The sequence below is a fragment of the Salarias fasciatus genome, chromosome 12, assembly GCF_902148845.1.
Source record: "Salarias fasciatus chromosome 12, fSalaFa1.1, whole genome shotgun sequence".
NCBI classification, from domain to species: Eukaryota; Metazoa; Chordata; class Actinopteri; order Blenniiformes; family Blenniidae; genus Salarias; species Salarias fasciatus.
This window is the reverse complement of record NC_043756.1, coordinates 8,209,638-8,233,376: the sequence shown is the minus strand read 5'-3', so window position 1 is coordinate 8,233,376 and position 23,739 is coordinate 8,209,638. Positions and strand designations below refer to the sequence as shown.

Below are 23,739 nucleotides of genomic sequence, written 5' to 3'. Positions count from 1 at the left end.
GTGTGTCAGAGGGAGCGAAGAGGGAGGGTAGAGATCAGCAGAGGATCGGCGAGTTCTGCTGCATTAGTGCTACTAGACAGAGCTGCTAGTCTCAGGCTGATTCTGCTGATAGGGCTGAGGGGCTGATTGCTGCAGTGCTAGTTTAATCTGTTAGGCTTGTGAATATCCTTTTAGGAGTGAAACTAATTCCTCAGAGCGCCTTTCCTCTGGCCTGACCCCTCCTGATGAAAAGGAAGGGATCCTGGATGTGCTGCAGCCACAGACACAACGGTGAAAACCTGCCGCTTTCATCAGCGGCGGCGCGTTCCAGCGGCTCTCTCTTGTCTTTCTGTCACTGACATAAACACGGCTCTGATCTGACACGTCAGGCGAATGTCAGCGTCACACTGAATCAGTAACACTGATACACCTATACCTCTGATTTTTTTTTTTTTTTTTTAGAAAATAACCTCCCAGGGGAACTCAACCTCTGCGGCAGATGTTATCAGAGGCAAAGGCTTTAATCTGCGGTGGATTTTTAAGCAGGCACGAATATATTGATTTACATGTGCTGATATATGAATGTGAGCTCCTCTCAGAGGGCGCAGACGCTGCTCAAACAGCTGATTAGAATCTGGACACGTCGATGCGAGTGCCAGGGTGAACACTGGGATCACAGTCGAGGTGCTCAACTACAACCGGGTTTGAATATCCATCGAATGAGGAACATGAGGTCAAACACTTTCAATCCACACCGGCAGATGCTTCATAATTTTGATGCAATCCTCCACAATTGCAGGGTAGAGCGGGTCAGGGTATTCACCAAGGTCATTTCTAGTGAAAGGCCAACTCATGAATACCCATTTGATCTATCCTCTGAAGACCACAATGTCCTTTCCCACCACCACTACACCATGGAAGCTACAAGCTGCCTGACTGGCTGGCGGAAAAAAAAAAAAAAAAAAAAGCTTTCAACATAGCTGTGATTATTTGCAGGACTGAAGCACACTTAGTTGAAAGGAAAACACGACGCTAACTCAAACTATCAAGGTCTTAAGTTAAAGCGTTAAACTAGAAAGCAAAACTTTAGAGGAAAATATGTAGGACCGGCTTGTTAGAATAATATTTGGCTTTAATTGAACACAAATTCCTGAATGGGACTCAGGAGCCCAAAGCCTGTGTTCAGTCACTCTGCTGCAGTGACCACCTCTGCTCAGCCTGTCTTTTCCCAGCTCTTGTTACAGATAATTGTTAACAGACAAAGTTATTTTTTGAAAAGTATGATGCTGGAACGGAAAAACAAAAAAAAAAAAAGCTATTTGGGTCACATAGATGTAAGTTGTGTGCATGTATCACAGCAAAATATTTGGGACTGGATTTTTTTGAAATGAAAGCAGCTGAAAAAACATCCCTACAGACACACGTGACAGCCACCGCTGTTGGCTGGATGTTCACAGACCTGCGTGTGGATGCACATGTCGAGCGGAAGAAGGAGGGGGAAAAAAAAAAAAAAAAAAAAAATCAAATCTTGAACTGCGGTGTGTGAACAGACTGCAAAGAGAGATGTTAAGGGGATATTCCATGCTTGCCAGGTGGGCAGTGGGCTGGAGAGCAGTGAATGTGATGCAGAGGCTACGGGCTCCTGAGACCATGCGCATGGATACAAAAAAAATCTTTACTCATCTGTCGTCTGTCTGCTGAGATGACAGCGTTTACCAGCTCCACAGACTCCCCAGCATACCGCCAGCAGCTATGTCCGAGCTCTATAGCTCCCACTGTTTCCCTCATCCCTGCTATTCTTTGTCCTTGAGGTTCTTTCATTCGCCACAAGGGCATTGCTCGAAAACTTGTAGCTTCTACCCTGTATATATGTACACCTCTCATTTGTAATCTTTACCAACCTTTAGGCCAACAGATGTGGGCTTTATCAGAGGTCAGCTTTAACTACAAGAGGAGGATTTGCTGGATGGAGGCCAGAGAGAGAAGAGGAAAGGAAAGGAAAGAAGAGGAGAAGAGTGGAAGTAAATCAGGACGGGAAAAAAAAAAAGGAAGGAAGAGGAGCCGCTCTACCTGATGTTGAGCCTCCTCCAGATTCCCACTGGCCCACAGAGAGAGCCCGAGACGATGGCGGATCTTCGCCTCGTCCTCACGCCGAGCCAGCTGCTCCGCAAGCCGCAGGCCTGTCAGGAGGGGAGGAACGGGAACAGATGAGAGGGAGAGGAGAGTTGAAATTATTCAGAGCAGACACACTCCTAGGTATCTCTCAGAGTAACAGATGTAAGCATAGCATGGTACTGATGTTCTGACAGCAAACAGGTTTGGATATTTGGCCTCAGTTGTAAGAAACTGCTCACAGTGGGTCGAATGCACGCACACACATACACACACGCACTCACACACTGCTCTGCCATAGAGGGAGGCTGCTCCGGCTCTAATCGGACTGCATAGTAATCAATGCTGAGAATTGACTGGCTGAGCAAACACAAACACACTGCTAATGCTTGCATTAAAAAAAAAAAAAAGAAGAAGAAGAAGCCACACAATAGACGTCTGTAAATATTAGCAAACACATTGACGGGCTAATAATAGACTGTTTGCAAACTCACTGCTCAAGTGCATTTTGCTGATATTTTGTTGGGGACTTTCGGAGTTGCTTGGAAAGCCAGGGGGGGGAGGTCTGATGTCTGTGCACGTGTTTTCAGATGTGTATGTTCGGTACGCGTGCCCGTGTCAGATCACCTGGCACTTTGCACGGTTTGTTTTTCACTTCCAATTCCTCAAGCAGTGAAGCATATGTCACATCTTTGCATGTGTCCTCGGTCCGCCTGCCGAGTTCCCGGTTCTGCCCAATTACTGAGATGAAACTGCCACTCCGCCGAGGACGAATAATAATAATAATTAAAAAAACAACAACAACAACGACAGCTGCCGGGCCACAGATCACCCACAAGGTGCTAAACGCACACCAAGCATTCTGCAGTTTGCACCAGGCTGCTGCTCATGCACAGTCTTGACACTGGCTCTGTATGTGCAAGCCTGTTCGCTCCACCTCGCCTGTGTGTGTGAAGGGGTCTAAACATGCTTTCGGTCAAAGAGAGGAGGAAATGGGCCAAGCCACCTTCGTCCACGTCTGCTTTTCTCCGCATTCCTGGAAAACAGTCTGTGGCTGGACCCGATAAGCCAAGAACAGAGAGCGTGACCCGAAAAAAGCCAGCCTATTCCACAGGACCGGCACGCCACGCAGCCATATAGACTTCATGGCTCCTCCACGGCCACGCTCGCCGGCAGCCTTTGAAGCCTGCAACAGTCTCCCTTCTCTCCTTATCTTTCCACACACCCTCCCTCTGTTTGCCTGCCTGCCCTCTCCCCTCATGCATCTGCTGTGCTCCTCTTTCCCTCTGCCTCCTGTATTCGTTTTCTCATCTCGGCGCCTGTGTCTTTGCCCCCCCACGCTCTCTACCTGTTTCATCTCCACTGTGGTGGCAGTGCATGCAGGGACTCGGCACTGCTTAGGGCTCATTAGGCGCCGGAGCAAGAGAGAGGAAACAGATCTAAATTATCCTTTTCATTCTCTGACAGGCTCACCCCTCAATCATCTCAACTCCAACTCTGAGCCTTTCATCTGCAACACGCACACACACTCTCATCCTCACACGCGCACTCCCATACAGTGACGCTCACACACAAAAACCTTCCTTTCTCTCCGAGCTACTCTCTGATAGTTCCTTATGATCAAGCCTGAATGTCAACCAACTCTGTGTTTTCTTTATTCTCCGGTTGACAGTAAAATAATACACGTGAATTATGACTCATGCCGATCTCTGTCTTCCCCCTCCGCCCGCCTGCCATCCTCTCTCATTTTCCCTCCGTCTCCTTCCTTTCGCGGTTCTCTCATTCCCTCTGTTCTTCCCCTCTGTATCATTCAGTGCCTGTCACTGTCACCGTGCGCGCCTTTGGTGCGCCCCGCAGGCACAGTCACGTAGCGGCGGCTGACACGAGGATGTGGCCGTGGCTGGCTGCACCCTGAAGAGCAACTAGAGAACACTTTAAAGGCTGCTTGACAGCCGGGTGAGAGATCCCTCTGCAGCCCCCGAGGCCCACGCACCTCCGTCTTCAGACGCGAGCGCCGCATGCGGACCCATGCGCTCATCATGCACTGTGCTGCAAACACCCTGGGACACACACACACACACTCACAACAACAGAGGATCCTTTGATCATGACCGCATCTCAGAGTCACTATTTCAAAATGGACACAGGTTTTAAGACACTGTCATGAAAGAGACAGTATTGATGATGCTGTATTCCACTGTATGCCACAGAAACAAGGAGCACTCGATGAATAAAAAAGGAAGAGATGGCGGTACAGTGTCCCGGTCCTCTCTCATCTCTGCGCCGCCGGCCAATCGTGCCTTGAAGTGGATGTGAATGTCAGACACAGAAATCCCCGATCAGACGCTGCACGGGGAGGGGCTTTCTGAGGCTATCCAAGCATCCAACATGCTGTTTGGACAAAGCATAAATCCTTCTTATGTGTATCATAAACAAGGGAAAATAAAACTGGCAATGTTTTTAGAACACAAAAGTTTCACTCTCCAACATCTGTACCAGAAGCTTCCATTCAAGAGTTAAAGAAAAGTACTAGAAAATCTCAGGGAGGTCCGACTGTATCGATGACTGGTCTGATATTTCACATTGGGAGAACACATCACCCAAAGGCATTTAGTTTTATATGCCTCCTAACAAGCTCTTCAAAGGCTGAACAACATGAATGTATCTAATTGGAATTCTTGAGTCAGTTCCCAGGTCAGCATTTGGTGCATTTCTAAGAAAGCCTACAATTTTAGGTCAACGCTGCTCTTCCAGTCATTATTTCCATGAGGTTTTCCATAAACCGAGCAAAGAGAGAAACAGTAATACCTCCATTAGTCGCCACAATGACCGCATTGATTAAATGACACCACTGATTGTGTTAATCGTTGAAGAGTGCATCTTGGTGTGAAATGACTCTTTTGTTTAAGAGTGAAAAAGTGGCATGCACTATTTGACATTATACAACAAGAACAACAAAAATCTAATTGTGTGGCAGCTTGAAGCCAGAGAAGGTGCGTCACCCTACCAGACGTTAATTGGTATTTCCATACGTCTACACAACAATAAATATGTGATTCAGTAATTCTGAGGACGCGAGTCACCAACAGTTTCAGTGAGAACAAGCCTGGAGTGAGCCGACTCCCCATACCTGAAGCCAATTATTACGTTTTGGAAAACAAAAAGGAGCAGCGCTGCATAAAGAGTGAAAACAGGGAACAAAACCAGGGATGAAAAATAAAAATACAAACACTGAAAAGAAAAGCATTGCCAACTTTTCGGTCTGGGTAGGTTGGCCAGAAATAATTGGCTGTCAGGGGTAGTGAAGGCACAGTTCTTTTTCACAGCCAGACCAAGGAACAATGCAAGGACAGTGCAGGGGACAACAGGAGGACAGGCTGGAGACAGAATGGCCTGTCGCCTTTGTTTCCATTAAAGCTCAACAAGCAGTCCTGCAGAGGGTGTATGGGTCACTGCAGACCGAGCTCGCTCTCACACAGCGGCCGGAGGTGGAGGGATAGAGGAGATTTATTCCTGTTCGCTTTCATTTACTCCATGCTGGTTGAAATATCCCGGCGTCCTCTTACACCAGCTTCAGTTCTGTGGGATTCAAATGGGGAACCGGGTTGTTTCATGGTGGGTGTGCCTGAGCATAAAGTCTATCAATGGGCCCAGGCAAAGCCGGTAGCGTGGACATTCAGCTCACATCCATGAATGCTCCCACTTATCACCTTCTTGGTGACAAACACTTCCTGCACTCTCACTGACATAATGAATTTTAGAGGGACCGAGCTGGAGGTTTTTATTTCACCATAATCTGCAGGGGGACAATGAAGCGTGAGAGGCAGGAGCCTGACAGCCACGGTGTGAAAAGATCCTTTGGCAGCTTGCTGCAAAGAACCCTCTGAGAAAGTAGATATAGCTGTGAAAAACAGCTAGCAGTAAACAGGAGAAATACCTTGGCATGCATTCTGATAGGTTTGCAAAGACACATACACACAAATGCTGGTATACCTGTACAGCTGTGAAGACAACGCCGATGCAGAATGTGCACACAAAATCCCCCTGCGCACTTATAACACATAAGCACAAAAGCCCAAGCGCACACACACACACACACACACATGCATGCAGACTAATAAAATGTGGCAAAGGCTTAGCAACAAAAAGGCTTCGAATTTCATATTCATGAATTCACAAACTCTAAGCCTATCAGCTCAGGCAACAAAGGCAATCCTCTCTGCTGTTCCCCCTGACTCACTCACCTTCCTGCAGGTACATGACAGCTTGTGAGTAGTTTTGCAGTGCGTGGTGTGTTCTCCCCAAGCTGCCATAGGCCAATGTCTTGGCAGCCAAGTCGTTAGTCTGAGCCGCCACACTTAGGTGCTGCTCCTGAAACACCACCGCCCGCTCGTAGTTTCCTAGAGATTCGTAGGTGAGGCCCAGGTTCCCATAGGCGCGAGCCTGGCGCGTGGTGCTCCCCGCCTCCTCCGCAATCTCCAGGTCGCTTTGGTGGCATCGCAGGGCCGTCTCGTACTCTCCCATCGCTTGATATACAGCGCCCAAACCGCAGCTGGCATCTCCCTCCAATAACCTGTCCTGGGTGTCTCGGGCAATGGCCAGCTGACGCTCCAGGCAGGAGATGGCTTGCTCATAATTGCCTAGCTGGCTGTGGAGCGCGCCCAGTTCACCGTAGGCCTGAGCCTTGCCTCCGCACTCCCCCAGCTCATGAGCCACCACCAGCCGCTTCTCAAAGCACACCAGTGATTGCTGTAGGTTTCCCATGGCCCTGCAGATGAAGACAGAAAACCAATGAGTGTCACAGTGAAGCAGATTACGAGTGAAGTATTCTAGATAACAACCCAATGAGACAATCTAAAGGGAAATTCTGTCACTGGCGCTTTCTGTTAAGCCAAAACCAGGATGTCATCCTCATCTACGGGATCCATTTATGTCACTGTTAGTCATGTATCTAGAGGAAACGTGTTTATTTGCACAGACATATCATTTTCCAAAGAGTGAAATAGTTTGAATGGAACAAGGTGTGCACATCGCAGGATTTTATTTTTGTTTTTTGCACAACATATTTCTTCAGTGAGAGGCTGAGGATGCTGACAAATTACAACGTGTGCAAAAGTTCTCATGTCAAATTGTGGGACATTTTAAATGCAGGCTACACACTACTTTAAAATGAGTCGAGTCATTTGTCAAATGTCTGCCTCTATCCTCCAGTGGGTTTGTGACGGAGTGACAATCATCCCTTCTGCACATTTTACAAACCGTAACAGCCATCAAGCTGACTTTATTCACATCCTCAGACACTAACAATAGCTGGCTGCCGGTTCAAATGGAGCTTTAAAAGAATAAAAGCCTCTAGCTTAATTAATGTTGTGGGATAATATATGTGCTTGACTAAGAGCTGCTGGAAGATCAGAAGGGTGTGTGTGCGTGTGATGTCTATTATTCCCTTCTGAATTCATGCACGGCTAACACTGCTGTGTGAGACTGCTGTGGAGCCGTGCTGATGATGCACAATAAGACGAAAATCATCTCTGAATGGAGGATTTTAGCGAGCCTTTTGTGTTTTGTTTTGCACTGTACTCTCCCAGGTTGCTATCAGCTGATTTTGGGGGCATGAGGAGAAACGAGAGGGAGAAGAGACGCAGGATGTAAGAGGCTGTCTCGAAATAACCGCGCTTCCCCCCAAGTTTCTGATGTCTGCGCGGCAAAAGCCACTTTGCATACAGATAAGGCCGAGGTGACAAGGCTGCTGCTGAGACAGCTCGCACTCCACACGCTGATCACCAGCAAGGTGTCTATAAACTGTGGTGGTCCCCGATAACGAACATAAGGAGACAAATTATATGCAAATAGCAAAACCCTGCTTACTAATTTCAACAGCAGGAATGAGCAGAAACTGATGCTGAAAAGAAATTTATACATAACTGTTAATTTGAGACAAAGCTCCAGCCTCACCTGTGCCCGTTGCCTAAGCCTCTATAGGCTTTCTCCTGATCCTGCATGCGGTTGAGGCTCTGTGCCACCGACAGATACTGGTCGTAGTACTTGATCGCCTCCTCGAAGTCTCCCAAAGCCTCGTAACAGTCTCCCAGGTTTCCGTAGGCTCTGCCCCGGTCCATCACAGCCTCATTGCCGCTCAGCTGCTGTAAAGTGGCCAGCTGCTGCTCCAGGTAGCCAATGGCTTCCTCCATCACTCCTACATTCATTTTTGTGATGCCCATGTTCCCATAGACCTGAGCCTCCACCACAGGGTCCTTCAGCCTCCGGCCGAGTTCCAACTGCTCCTCGTAGCTCTTGAACGCCATGGCGTACTTCCCGAGGGCCATGTAAACAGCTGCCAGATGACCGTGGGCTTTGCACTCTCCCGACACGTCGCCGAGCTCTTGGTACACCTCTAGCTCCTGGGTGTGGTAGCCCAGAGCTTTGTCGTACTTCTGCACAAGTCTGTAAGTGGCCCCGAGGGCGGCGTAGGCGCAGGCCTCCATCCTACGCTCCTTAACCTGAAACAAGGAAATCACAATCTCATCACAAGTGAACAAAAACCAAAATTGCATTACAAACTACATTACTTATAGGCTACAAAGAGAATTGTTCTAGAGTGTGCATTTATTATGTGGGGCACACCTGGTGAGCCAAGGCCAGCTGCTGCTCGTAAAACTGAATGGCCCCAGCGACATCCTTTTTACAGACGAATATGTCTCCCAGGTTCCCCAGAGCTCTGAAGCGAGCTTGTGCATTGTTCAGGGATTGTGCCAGTGACAGAAGGTACTTCTGACACTCTTCCGCCTTCGCAAAGTCTCCCAGGGCCTTGAAAGCCAAACCAAGGTTGCAGTACGCCTTGGCCTGGCTCAGTTTGTCGTGAAGATCCTTCGCCAGCGCCAGGTCCTGCTCATAGTACTTGACAGCATCCTGGTAGTTGCCCAGGCAGTAGTGGGCGTAACCCAGATTGTGACAGACTTTCCCCTCGCTCTCCATGTCCTGGAGGTCGGGGGACAGTCGCAGGTACTGCTCGTAGTAGGGCACGGCCTGCGGGAACTCCCCCCGAGAGCAGTGGAAGTTGCCGAGGTTGCCCAGAGCCCGCGCCTCGCTCTGGACGTCTCGGAGCTCGCGGGCGATGTTGAGGTGGTTCTGGTAATGCTGCAGCGCGCGGTCGTGGGCGCCGAGGGCTTGGTAAGCGACGGCCAGGTTGCCGTGGGTGGAGGCCTGCGAGGCCCGGTCGTTGACCTCCATGGAGATCTGCAGCTCCTGGCGGTGGTAGCGCACGGCTTGATCGAAGGCCCCCAGGGCGTTGTAGGCGTTCCCCATGTTACCGTAAGCCCGGCCCTGAGCGGCGTAGTCGTTCAGCTCCTGAGCGATCGCCAGGTGTGTTTTGTGTAGTTTCAGTGCAGTCTCGTAGTCCCCCTTCATTTGGTGGATGATTCCTGTCGAGAGACGAGAGAAGAGCGAGAGGGTGAAGTTAAAGACCCATTCTGTGAAAAATGTAATTGAGTAAAATTCAAGTGCCTCGTCAGCGCTTCACGTACAAAACAAGTCATTTGGCTGTTAAAATATGCTCACTGAGCCATCTGTTCTCTGCTTACACAACACACTCTCCCGCAGAATTATGGTCATTAAAATGTAGTGCAATCAAACAGAGTTATTATAACACCAAAATAGAATCTTTTGATTGTTTAAGCTGCCTTTGATGACTGTGTCTTACAGGGATTTTACCAAAATCAACAACTTTTCCACAGCATTGGAAATAGCTGTGGGAGAAACTACAAAATAAAAAAAAAAAAAGGACAGAGGAAGTTAAAGTGGGAGAGAGTGTGACTAGCGGATGGAAAGCTCAGCAAACAACTTAAGAAAGGAAGAGATAAGTGTGGAGAAACAATAAATAATGGAGAACCCAGTGCACTGAGCGCATTATCTCTGATAAAATACCATCCTATGAAAAATAATCGCTTCACCCCACAGTCAGGCAGCCATCTGGCACACACACACACACACGCAGACGCAAACACACCAGCACCTATAGACTCATGCACGCTGACAAACACACAGCACAGAGTAAAGAGTCATCACAGCATATCTGCAACATCTCTCTCTCTTCTTTTCCTCAGAGGCACTCTTTGAATCTCCGTGTCTCTTTTGCTTCATCACCCGAACCTTTAATAATAATATTTACACTGATAATATTAAAACTTATTTAAATGGATGGCGGGGTGGCTGTAGGCATCTGGATAGAGATATACAAACCAGCTATGAGGCAAGAAAAAAAAAACCCTGCCTTTCATCCAGCATGCGGCCTGACCATCAGTGTTTCGCTGCATCAGCATGGAGGCTAATGGGCTCGTGGGATGAAGTGCAGCCGCTGATGGGACTCCGGGGATGGAAACGGCTCTGGAGCCAGAGTGGGTGGGAAGCAGGGACAGAGGGGCTCTGCGGCTTGTGGCGAGTACGCCATGATGCCGCTGGGATTAGTTCCCACCATGTGTGTTTTCCCATTCAACCTGCCACATTATGGGCCGGAACACAGGCTACGTAAACAGTGGGGCTGAAACTAAACAGAGGGCTCAGACAGCAGGAGGGGGTTCATGTTAGAAACGGGGAAGGGTTTTCATGTTGGATAAAGGGATGATCAGTCCAGGCCATTCATATTTGAAGAAAACCATATGTATGTCTAAAGCATTAATGTTTTCAACAAGTAATATATAACAGATACTATCGATGAATGCCTCTGCAGGACTGACAGAAACATGCATTGACTTTATGTGTGTGGAGCTTGCATAATTAATAGTTTGTTCTTAATCAAGTCTAAAAAAAGAGTTTAATTAAAAACTAAACTTGCCTGAATTGGGTGTCTGGAAATTAGAACTAGGAAAAAAAAAAAAAAAGAAAAGAATCCATCAGCTCTTGTGCCAATAGACGGGATTTTTTGGGACACATAATCAAAGATCCTCTGCCTTCTAAATTCAGGCCATGATTCAGCACGTCGCCCATGCCTACTGAGAAATCAGAGCTGATTTGCCGTTCGTTTGCTTGCTTGTGTTCGCAGGTCGGAGTGATACAACCTGAGATGACCCTGTAATCATCAGGTCGCGGCCTGGAGGAATTGGTATGCGAGGTGTATCACTGACTGAAACTGCAAAGTGACACAAGAAAGCAATTGTTGGTGCTGATGATTTACGTTGTAATTACAGTAAACGTGAGGCTTTGAGGTAGCCGGATTTCTTTGTCGTGCACATTTTCCTCCCTGCGACAAAACCTTGAGCGTCGCCATTCCTTGGGAGTCTTTCCTGAGAGTGGAGGCATGTTAAGATGCAGAGCGAGCGAGTTGGAGGAGCTCTGACAGCTCTCGCCACAAAGTCACTCTCAAGGTTATGCTTTTCCCAACGGAGGCCGATCTCACTGAGGATATAATGCCTACTGATGTATTACCAGCAAACATGCTCCATGCTGCAGGCTAAAAATGGATGTGGGGTGATGGCCGCTGGGGTAGAGCAGACAGGCTGGACAGAAGCTCGGGAAGTATGGCGAGGTTTGAGGTTGGGCTTGGAGGCAGCAGCCAAAATTGCCATAAGCCTGAGGCTATGCTTGGAGCTACACTCCAGGCAAGAAATACTTTCTGTGCACCCCCCCCATATGGTAAGAGGATTATGGAGCCCTCTGGGAATGGTATCCAGCTGAACAGTAAATAAAACCGCAACAGACATGTTGGTAAATAGTGCCACAACACAAAAATTTGGGAATTAGTAAGAGGAGGTCAGGCAGATGTGGCCACCGTGGCATGCTGTCACAATCTAAATTACCCCTTTTTTCCTAGACTTTATTTTTTTTTTATATACTTAATCCTTCTTAAATTTGTGGCACCTATTAAACGTGCCTGACTAAAACGCAACAACATGCCTCAATTATTTCTTTTATCCTCAAACAGGTTGAGACAAAGACATTTAAAAACCAGGATAAAGCACACGACACGAGATTCAAACACTTCCGCAGAAAGCCCCATCCATCCCCCCCATGACCAAAGACATTAAATGCATGGCAATGTGTTGTCACTTTCCATTACACAGCTGGCTGTACATAGAGGGATATGCTGCAGTGATGACTTTGAGGGATGGCGTCGTGTTTGGAGTAAATCACTGTGTCATTCTTCCAGGAGCTGGGAGGTTCGCGGCCCTGCTGGGCTACAGTTCGCTGAAAGGATTTCACAAACAACGCCGCCTCTGCTGCGGCTGGCCTGGGTGATACCCAGGAATAGCGGAGAGATGACCCGTCTGAGCCCGGCATAATGACTTTGCTGTATTCCTTCTTATTTATATAGCAGAATGAAGTCAACGTTTTAAAATATAAAAACAGAAGTCAGTCTCTGAAGAAAATTCACGTCTCTCTCTCTCAGTTTGATTCTGAATACCTTTATGAATTTTAAAAGAAACTGATTGAGGGTCAGTTGGTAATGGAGTCAATGTGTTTGAGAAAATCAACATAATTAAACCATCTGAATGGTGTTTGGCTGAAAATGCAAAGAGAATGTACAAAAGCATCAACAAATAAAAATAGATTTTGTGAAAATGATTGAAAAGAAGAACTCAGCACTTAGAAGGGACTGGGAATATGAAACTGTCCACACCAGGGTGATACAAATGTCTTATTAGTATTCCTGGTCTTGTCATGCTGATCTTAACACAACATGACGCAAGTTCTGGTTTTATTTTTTTGGATGAATCTGCCTGAGTCTCATGTGAACGACTGCCTTGTCTGATCTTTAACGTCTCATTTTATCTTCCCCGTCTGAACTCTGGCTGTGCTCTGGTGTTATATTCTTCATCCAACAAACTTGAATCGTACCCCGAAATCATTTTATGCCTCCATGCTTGGATGCTCATCTGTTCTCGTGACTCTGTGTTTTAAGTCTCATTGACGAGACTTGAGACATTTGCTGGGTATCTATTGATCGTCCAACTAAAGAGTCTGCACTGATGGACATCCCTAAAGATTATATGCAGCCAAATACAGAGCCAGCTTTAGATAAAGGCTCAAATTTATTCTTTGTAATACATTCAGTGCAATTAGCTACAATCAAACATGAAATCTGGCTCCTCCCTTCTTTTTTAACCAGACTTACTTGATCACACAGCAATCAACATTGATTCACAGGGTCCCTCAGTAACTACTGAGTGCTTCTGCCAGTCAAAACAACAATCAAAAAATGATCTTTAACTGAACTTCAAGCATGTTTTGATTTTGTTGGTACGAGGATGAAGAAGAAATAATGCAGCCCTTGCGGTTACTGAGCATGTAAAACTTCTTGGCAAAACCTATTGACCTTCATCATAACTGAGTATATTCAAGTTAAAGTAAAAAGACAAGGGTGAGCGGAAATTCATAGGCTACATTACTGCACAGCAAGCATCCTAATTGTACTACATGATAGTACAGGATATAAGAATGTATCTGATGATCAGCTGGGGGGAGCAGTGAGCTGAAGCAGATGTTAGATCCTCCTGGGGTCTGCAGGGAAGGGTGGAGCTGAGGGGGTCTGGGCTTAAGCAACCAAATCCTCACATGTAGAAACAGACATCTCCAACTGTCTGACTGACAGCGAGACAGGAAGAGGGCCCCTGTCCTGCATGTTTTAGCTCTTTCCCTGCTTCAACACACCTGAGCCTAATAATTCTGTCCTCACCGGGCACCGAACAAAGCCCAGTAATGAGCCTGTCAATGCCATCAGGTGAGCTGAAGCAGGAAGAGAGCTGAAACATGCAGAACTGGGGGTGGGGGGGGATCCGGCCCCCCTGCCTGCTCCATGTGAAGTCTCCCAACAACAACAACAACAAGCAGAGCAACCTCCAGCTGATCTGACTTTCCTTTTTGCAACTACAGACCTTCACCCTTCATTCAACTCGTGAAACTAAGCGCTGGCCATGAACATGACATCTGATTCTACCTACTGCTGGAAAAAAAAAAAAAAAACAACAGTCGAAGTCAGTTTTTATTGCACAGGGCAATCTGGAGTCTAGTTAAAATGAGATCGCATTTCATGCTGAATTTGCTGATGTGCCCAGAAACAGGGTCCAGTTGCTTAATGCAGAAAAATGCTCAAGCCCTTTTGTTTCGGTTAATAGCTCCGAAGTGAAAAAGAGCTGCAGACTACCTGAAGCACACTCGAGCGTAAGGACCGCGACTGAGAGAGTGTGCTTCACAGGACCTCCGGTTCATTTTCTGGCTCGGTCCTCGGTCATGAGATTAAGGGGGCCACGCGAGGGGAGGATGAATCTGCTGTTTTTCTAATAAAAAGAAGACCGGGGCCAAGCAAGTGAGACCCAATGGCTTGCATAAACGTCTGCAACAGAGTAACACAGCGCTGTCACCTGAAACCAATTCACTTTTTTTTTTTTTTTTATATCAACTATTCTATTCGTTTCTCTTTCTTGCAGGGCCAATGATATTTTCTCTAAGAATCTGTGTGGTCATCAATAAAGAGCTGGATGCTACTGACCTCAGATTAATGCACTTTATTGTGTTAGTTGTTTTTAGACTCTTTCACTGCTTTTCTCCTTACGGTGCTCTTCCATTCATCCTGTGTGAGCAATTACACTCTCCAAATTCCTCTGTAAATCCAGCCCTCTCCTCTCCCTTCTCCCGGTCACATTGGCAATATATCCACAGTCGCAAAACTGTTCGCTACAAGACTAAATAATCTATGTTTCAGTGCTCCAGGCGAGTCTGCAGCCTGCTCCGGCTGCTGACAATCTGAAAACAGAGCTGGAAAAAACGCCAAATGTATGTCCACAGGGCCACAATGTTTCAATGAGGAGGAGGAGGAGGATGCACAAGGCGGTATAAGTCTACTATGATCTGCAAAACACAAAGATAAGAAGAGACTTGTCGATGCTCATTGAAGAAAAAAATAAATAAATAAAAAAACCCCGACTGACCGACTGCTGATATGCGATAAAGCCTGGTGGTCAGATGATGATTATCTGAACTGTGGATCAAATGATGACATTTTCACATGACTTAGCTAACTACAAGTCCTCTGACAGTCCGTCTTAATATACAGAGTATAAGCTGTTCTTTAAACACCACTGACAAGATCTACATGTGCAACATTTCCGTGCACATTCTCTGGTTCTGCGCTGCCCTGTGAACACTCCTCCCGCTGTTTTCATCTCTCTGTTGCTTTTGTTTTCGTGAACATCAGCAGAAAGCATTCCCCAGGGATGCTGGATAAAAGGAAGGGGAGAAAATGCTTAATTAGGACTTTTACCTCGAGCCCTTTCCAACTGACGGGAGTCCATGTTTCATGTGACTTCTTTGAGACATGTGGTCAGAGAAGTAGGTGTGAATCCAGAGCAGCGGGCACAGCAGAGGCCAAGAAGAAAAGACATCCAAACAAGCTTATTTCGATTCTCTTTGAAGAGAAATGCAAGAGAAAATAATAACTAATTATATATTTTTTTTTCATGAATACAAGAAATGCATTGGATCCCACTCTGATATTAAATATTGCTGACTAGGGGGTACGTTAGCCAATTAATGAATAATAAATGGGGCTGGAACGCTACATTTTCATATCCTTTATAGGTCAGAGTGTGCTGAGCCAGGGCTGCTGGTACCGCTGGGCATCGTGGTTAGATATTAAAGGATGGCAATCTCTATACAACTGTACCTTAGAGCCATGTCAGCTGCTGCTCCGCCCACACTGCACGGAACATTAACGGCGAGCTGAGAGGGCATAATAAAAGTTTGCTCTTTTCCTGTTTCTGCGACTTCTCCTTCCCATCTCCCGCACTGTTTTCTTGCTTTTATCATTGCTCATTAATCTTCACTCCATCATCCATTCCCCCTTCTTTGTGCGAGGCATAAAAAGGCAGCATTTTTTGAAGTCTGGAACAACATCCTGGTAGTTTTAGCCCATATCTTCTTGTGCTAAGCAGGCTCGCGGGCACCGATGGCGGGAAAAACAATGCACGCCCCACTGCCGCAAACAAAAACAACAACAATGGGGCAATTACAGACTGATGCTTCACAACCTCCACTTCATTCTGCGTTATCTTCATTATTCAGCTCCTCTTGAATCAGCTATTAAAGGTAATTAAGCGATTCATCAAGTCAGTTTCAATTACTGGGAGCTTGACAGCTGCAGATTACAATCAGTGGGGATGAGGCAGAGACGGACAGAGTAAAAGAGGGAGGCATCAAAAAGCAGAGGGAGGAAAAAAAAAGAGGAGAAGAAGTGCTAACAGATCTGGCAGCACTGAGATGGGCTACAAGCTCTTCTGGGTGTCAAGTGTGAGTGCGACCACACGACGGTCTTGCTTGTCCATTTCGTCCCGGTGGAGCCACAGGCTTCACCGTCACCACCCACTCATTCAGCTTCTGCTCCGTCATCAGCTGGAGATCTCTGATGCCGCCTCGGCTACACTATCATTACCCTGTCACGGACAGGAAGAGCCGCGACGTCGCTGCTAATAATGAATAAAAGCGTCCGCGCTCTCATAATGACAATCATGCCGCAGTTAAAATAAGAAAAAAAAAAAAGAAATTCTGCGGCACGACACACGGCCATTTGTAATAGAACCCGCGTATACTGTACCGTCATAAAATGCTCTCACTCGAGCCCCTAATTTATGACATCCAGCTACCAGTTCACTTTTAAAATCAGGTGTGTGTTCGAGCTAAGAGCACTTCAGACCGCGCAGCCATTAGCCCGGTCAAAGGACAGGTTCAATTTATGTTTGCCTGATTAACCCTACTCTCTGCTTGCACAATTTTGCACATTAGGTTAAAGAATAATTCATCTGGAAAGAACTATTATGCCTCTTAGTTGTCCATTAGAGTCAGGTTTACTACCGGTTTGATGGCAATCATAAGTCATCCAGTGCCGCTTGTAATTGCAGGATTAAATACAGAAGAATTACTCATCTGACATATCTCGTGGGATATCGGAAATCCACAGGGACACCTTTATCCTCAAGGGTTCTTTCATCATTATATTTGCAGACTCCACAAGGTTACCCCTGCTAATAATTTCATTTTTTTTTCCAGGATTTGACTGTATCAGACTGAATTTTGAAAGGAACATTAATTACGGCCAAGATTCAATCAAAAGACTTTATCATATATTTAATTTCTCCCATTTCAGTTTTATTTATCTTGACATTATATTTCACTTCTGGACGTGATTACATTTGAACCGGTGTAAAGGTGAGCACAGGGGAGAATTATGTGGAGAGATTTCCCATGAAAAACATACATTATGATTATATCTTTCAGTATATTCTGTGTTTATTATAGACAGGCTCGCATCATTAGAGGAGGTCTTGTCACAGCAAATATCTGTAACTCACACCAACTTCAACGCAAGTTCCTGATCCTGTCCCGTTTGGGCTGGGCATTCATACGTTCACTGGCTGAAGAAAATACTGTTACACACTATTTCTGACAGTAACATTCAGTTTTAGCCGTCGCCTCTCATTCTGTCTCAGTTTCACATGGCTGTTAAAAGCACATTTAAAAAAAAATCTAACTATTAGTGCCGTAATTCTGTGAGACGTCTCACTCCCAGGATGTGCTAAGGCCGACATTCATCGCCGCACCGCTAACTACCATTAAAATTGTCTTCGACAGCCATGTTAACAGGAAAAAAACCAGAAAGGACGACCGTTGCGTCTGTGTTACGATATGGCGTTACCAGCTGGCTTGGAAATTCGACAGTGTAGCCAAAAGCTTAATCTGTTAAAGACATCAGGGAAAGTCGCCGGCGCCGCAGCACCTCCAACACCCCAAAATGACCCTCAGACAGGCAGACATATTTTATCGGATACTTCTCATGCTCTGCACAACAAATACATTCTACTTCGCTCGTAAACACAACAGGTACAAACACTCATCCTTTTGTCAGTGAAGCTCATTAATGAGCCGATTATCCGGGAAGAAGAGGAAAAACAGGAAGTCAGGAAGGTCACCCAGATAACCGTGTGTGTATTAGTTCCATACATAATGCTGAACTTGCACATTGTACTTTTGTTTTCAAACAATGTGATGAAGCACTGGATCTTTTTTCACTGATTTATATATTGATTTGGAGGTTGATTTTACAGTGTTTTTGTCAGTATTCCTACTGGAAATTAGCAGATTCCAGTAGAAAGTTAAAAAAACAAAACTGCAAAAAAAAAAAATCACTCAACATTTTACAGATTGTGAGTGTCAAAGGGGCAAATATTTTATGGGTTCATCTTTGGATTATTGGAAAATGCTGAAAGGTCCCTTTTTAATACACCAAAGTCTGAGATAAAGGAAATAATTTGTTTGCTACATTCAACAAAAGATTCAGTTGACAATTAGACATAATAAAGAAGAAAAAAAAGCCCATTAATTTTCTGCTAATCAGCTCATTGTTGAATAAACTCTCCCTGCAGCTCCAGAGAGGTTTCACTGTTTACCTCTCGGCTGTCAAAAAGAAAGACGACACAATTGCTGCACTTAAAAGTTTCCAGAATTGATAAACCCTCTTCTTAAGGCGTCGTAAACCACTGTGCAGTGTCGCGTCTTGACGTCTCATGCAGGCACTTCTTTCACTGATCCGCTCTGATATCATCTCTTAGCTGTCAACAAACTCGCTCCGGCAGCCATCTTTATCACAACGCAGCTCTCATCTCATCTTACGCTACAGTAATCTCAGACAGCCGTCATTTTTTTTCCTCGCAGCTTTAAATACACACTTTGTTCCGTGTTCAAATTCATATTAAGGTATATGAAAAAGAATAGCGATCATCATCATCCCCATCATCCTGATTTCCTCAGGTGTAATTACGGTGCTGTGTTATTAGTACCTACTGGGAGGATGTGGAGGGTGTGTGTTCATGCAATCATTGCTTATGAGTGTGTGTTTCTGCCGCCGCTTTCTGAAGTAACCACGGCGGCTCATGTGAGCTGCATGTCTGATTATGCACGGCTTCACGCCAGATGCCGTTCCCGTGGTTTCCCAGGGATCCGCGGCGATGACCCATCTGCAGAGAGACTCAAATCAGCCTATCGGGGAAAGAGTTTCAGTTCACATACCCAAGTTGGAGGAGGCCCTTCCTTCCGCGGCCCTGTCCTTCAGGCCCTCGGCTATGGACAGCTGCTGTTCGTGGTACTGCTTGGCCCGCTCCAGGTCCTGCATACAGCGGGCGGCGTGGCCCAGTCCGGCGTAGGCTCTCATCTCGATGGACTTCTCCTCCAGCTCCTGGGCCAGCTCCAGCACGTGGGTGTGGTAGGACATGGCCTTGTCGAAGTTCCGGTGGTAGTGGTAAGCGCTGCCCAGGTTGCTGTACGCCCGGGCCTCCTCCCGCTTGTTCTCCAGGGCCTTGGCGATGCCCAGATGCTGCTCGTGACACTGGACGGCATTGTCGAAGTCTCCCATCGCAATGTAGACCGCTCCCATGTTCCCCAGCTCTCGTGCTTCGGACAGCTGATCCTTGGACTGCTTGGCCAAAAGCACGCATTGCTTGTGGCTGGCGAGGGCGTTGGGGTAGTCGCCGATGGCTGTATAGACATGGCCCAGGCTGCTCAGCGCCATTGAAGCAGCCTAAAGAGGGAAACAGAAAAAAAAACCAGACAGCAGGTAAGAAAAACCCAGTGTCAATAAACTGTAGGCAAGTGAAAAGAAATCCTAAATAGCCCCATTAATTAAACCCACATCCCATCAACAGTAAGTAATTCAGTCACTTCTGCATCAGAGAATCCCCACCCACTCTAAAACGTCCCTTTACCCAGAAGTATTGTACTTCAAATGAAAAAAAATAAATAAATAAAAAGAAGAAAAATCCAAATTCCCAACTCTCTTAGGAGGCTTAGTGCTCAGAGACCAAACAACAAACAAAACCTGATTTGATTTTGTCGTGGCTGAGCAAAAGGGGGGTGGGGGGGGGGGGGTGGGGGTGGGGGTGATAAAGTGTGATGCAGATCAGCGCAGCAGCAGGCTGGTTTTAAAGCTGCCAGTTTGCCCACTGCAATCACGCTTCGCGGCGCGCCACCACCGACGGAACAAAGACACCGCTAATCAGGAGGGAGAGGAGAGGAGAGGAGAGGGGCTTCAGCTTCACGCCGCCGCAGCGGGAGGTCGGCTGACTGGCTGCTGGCGAGACCTCTCAGAATAGAAACACACACACACATAAGGAAAAAAAAAACCCCACCATTTTGAGGTTTGTCACTGATACAATCTACCATTTTCACAAGCGGCGTCAAGAGCAATATTGTGAAATGGGAGGTATGGCTGGTGAAACGGAGAGGTTCGAAAAAACACAGCCTTGACCTCCCGTGACTCCGTCACAGCAGGCTTATTAACTGTTTATGCCAGGAATAAACAGCTGGGAATAAGGGTCAGTTGTCTTTGTGCGAGCAGATGTTCAATTAATCACGCAGGGGCAGCTAATAAAGCATCTCCTTCCTGACGGCCCCCTCTGCATCCTGCAGGCCGAGAGGGGCCTGGACGCCGGCCAGTCCAGAGGACAGACACCCTGAGAGTGAAGGCCGCAGAGCGACTTTCAGCCGCAGCCACAGGGACCAATGTGACCACGCTACGAGTCAAAAAGTCCAGAGTGTAAAGTCAGGCGTCAGCCGCAGTGAAGAAAAGCGGAGTCATTCCTGCTGGATGCTCATGAAAGCGGTTTTCACAACCATACCGTTGAGAACTTCAACTCAAACTTTACATATATTTCAAAATTACTTTACAAATACATCAAGATGTTCTTCAAGAAATATGTCCTCGGGGAGATGTTTTCACTTAACGCCAGCGCCGCTTGATAAAAATGTGAAGTTCTCAGAATAAATGAAAAGCAAAGCGCGGCGTTGAGAGAGAGAAGAAAAAAAATCAATACGACTGGACTCTCTTAAAAAGGCTTATTAAGACAAACACTTTTCTTTGAATCTCTCATATATTCTTTTTCTGGATGCACTCATACACCCCAACCAACCTATCCCTCCTTCATTTCACATAGCTGCTGATGCCTGGAACCAATTACCTGCTGACATAAGGACTTCCAGCAGTTTGCTCAAGTTTAAAGACTCGACAAGGCATTATACGAGCCCGGGGAGGCAATTACCCTCCGTCACAACTGTTGCTGTTTCATGTTCCCAGATAGCCTATCTAGAGCTGCTCAATTACATGTGCCTTTTGAAGCTTCGCTCCATCTCTCCGACTCAAACTTCCACTTTTCTGTGCGGGAAAACAGAGAGGATTCCTCATCTCTGCCTGTCTTCAGCCGAGCACAGTGGGAGACGGAGGAGAGAGAGAGGCGAGAGGGGGAGAACAATCTTCCCCCAGTTGTGATGAGTTGCACTTGTGATCAGTGTCCCTCTAAAGTGAGACTGCAACGCTGCATTTTCTCCTCAGATGGAAGTCAAGATAGGCAGATAATGAGGAGCCGGCCTCGTCGGTTACAGAGGATGCACTGTGTTTGGCTCGGGGACAGTGTGTATCTGTCCCACTTCTGAACGCCGCCCTCTTTCTGACTCCTAACCAATATCGCAAAATGACATTTTCTTTTGGAGAGGAAAAAAAAAAAGAGAAAAAGCTGTTAAAAAAAAGTCAATTTCGCAGAAATTGACTTCATTTTTAATTTGATTCCATTTCTTTTCTGCCTCTCCATTCTCTCTCTCTCTCTCTCCTCCACTCCTCTCAAACGGTCTGCGGAGGCAGACCTGATTGTGTTTACAGAGTTCGGCCTCTTCTGCGGATGTGTGCTGATTTGATTAATCCCAACGCTGTCCGTTATAAACTGTTGATAAACCGCTAGCTCTTATCAGCAAACACATTTCGCACCAAGGGCTTCCTAATGAAAGGTAAACCGGTCCAGCCTGGGAGAAGTGAGACGGCGGAGGACGGCCGAGGTGACATGTTAATCAGAAATGCACGCCTCCAAAAACATTACTCTATTTCTTCTCGCTGACAGGAACGGCGTGGATCTCCTCCATCAGTCTCCACTAAGTATGTTTATATTCCAAGGCACATTAAAGAAATGGCTACTTTCATAACACATGCTCCGAGTAATGCATTATACTTAGAATAATTAGCCCCCGATGTCGAGCGGCAAGGCTGCTCCTGATGTCTGGGCTTGGCGGTGTGTGAGCTGTGTGACTCTGAGCCCCCGGTGTGTGTTTTATTTCTTACCCTGGAACCGAGGAGTGCTGCCCACCACTTCACTGCAGCGCTGAGCTATGTGGTTATGCCTCGCCTTGCAGCTGCGTCTTTGAAAAATCCTCCTTTTTTTTTTTTTTTTTTCCGCGATGGACTGTGAGGTCTGACATACTCCAAACAGCCAAGGCTATCATCGCAGACTGGCAGGGCTTATGGGACAAGCCTAGTTGTCATGGAGATTGAAATGGCTGGATTAGGGGGCCGGCTTCGCCGAAGACACTACCGCCGCTATGATCATAAACACAGGTGTGTGACCTCCTTCTGGGCAAACACAAACACACAGACAAAGGCATGAGCAAGACTGTAAACAAGCGTCCACTATTCCGACATCAAGCACATAAAAAGTAAATCATCGGCTTCCTGAAGTACGCCGGCTGGTTGCAGCCTGTTCGGCTGATTCACAGATTCAAGGCTGACAGGAGGGAGTCACTCACACGAGAATAAAACGGTAAATGGACTACACTTATATGGCGCATTTTCACACCTTCGACAATCTCAAGGCGCTTTACACCGAGTCACATTCACACACACACACGCGCTTTCACACACACACTAATGCTGGCGGGTACGATGCGAGGCGTTCGACCTCCTTTGGGAGCAACTCGGGGTTCGGGGTGTTTCTTTGACACACGAACAGGGCGACCTGATCAAAGAACGAACGCCAAATTAATACTATCCAAAGTAAGAAAAAAAATAAAGAGTAAAGATAATTTTTAAAAAAAACTGATTTAATGAGAAATAAAGGCAAAGGTTAGAGAGGTGAGCATGTGGGGACGACAGGGAAAAAGACAGCAGGTCTGAGGAGGTGGAAGGTGTTAAAGAGCCCACAGTTTGCCCTCTGTCCAAACAGCATGTGCGGCGGGAGCGCAGGGCAGCAGCTACTTCAGTAAAGTGCTGTTAATGGGATTATGTGGAAGAGGAGAGGAGTCGCTCTCTCCTGGCACCCAGGGACAGAGAGCAGGTTTGATTCCATTACCACAGAGGTGGGAACAACCTCGTTCCTGCCTCCACCGATTCACATGCCGCTCCGTATTTCCAGCAAATGGTGTAATTAACATGGGTAAAAACACAAATATTCAAGAATGAGAATTCACAGGCTCGGAATGCAAATGTATACATATCTGGGAAACATTGAAAAACAAAGATAAACCCACATTTTGCAATTAACTAATGAATTATTTCATTAGCAGCAGATTACATTTGCTTTTACTGCCAAAATCCACATTGCTGCTATGTAACAACAAATTTAACCAACTGTTGATACCAACATCTGCATATCTGTTTCCACTTTAGTCCTGAGAAAATGAAATAACTTATTGTCAAACTGACATATTGGAATGTCTAGTTTTGATTACCCAGATGTATTGCAATACCTTTGAACATGTGCAGATGCTACGTTTGGAGCGTACTATTAATTCTGACATTTGCTTCAAGTGTCTGAGGTTACATGCTGATAACATTGTTTATTACTTTAATTCAAT

The 23,739-nt window shown here is 46.4% G+C and overlaps 1 protein-coding gene across 3 annotated transcripts in view; it reads right to left on the bottom strand.

The window, feature by feature from the left end:
- The window catches only part of LOC115397898 (tetratricopeptide repeat protein 28), a 161,508-nt gene that overhangs the window by 15,851 nt on the left and 121,918 nt on the right, over nt 1–23,739 (bottom strand). For all 3 annotated transcript variants that reach the window (XM_030104421.1, XM_030104422.1, XM_030104423.1), the window contains 5 exons: nt 19,141–19,648; nt 8,716–9,512; nt 8,047–8,591; nt 6,336–6,859; nt 2,050–2,159 (listed from right to left, as the gene is read on the bottom strand). In XM_030104421.1, the coding sequence (XP_029960281.1) occupies nt 2,050–2,159; nt 6,336–6,859; nt 8,047–8,591; nt 8,716–9,512; nt 19,141–19,648 (2,484 nt within the window). The remainder of the gene's footprint in view (nt 1–2,049; nt 2,160–6,335; nt 6,860–8,046; nt 8,592–8,715; nt 9,513–19,140; nt 19,649–23,739) is intronic.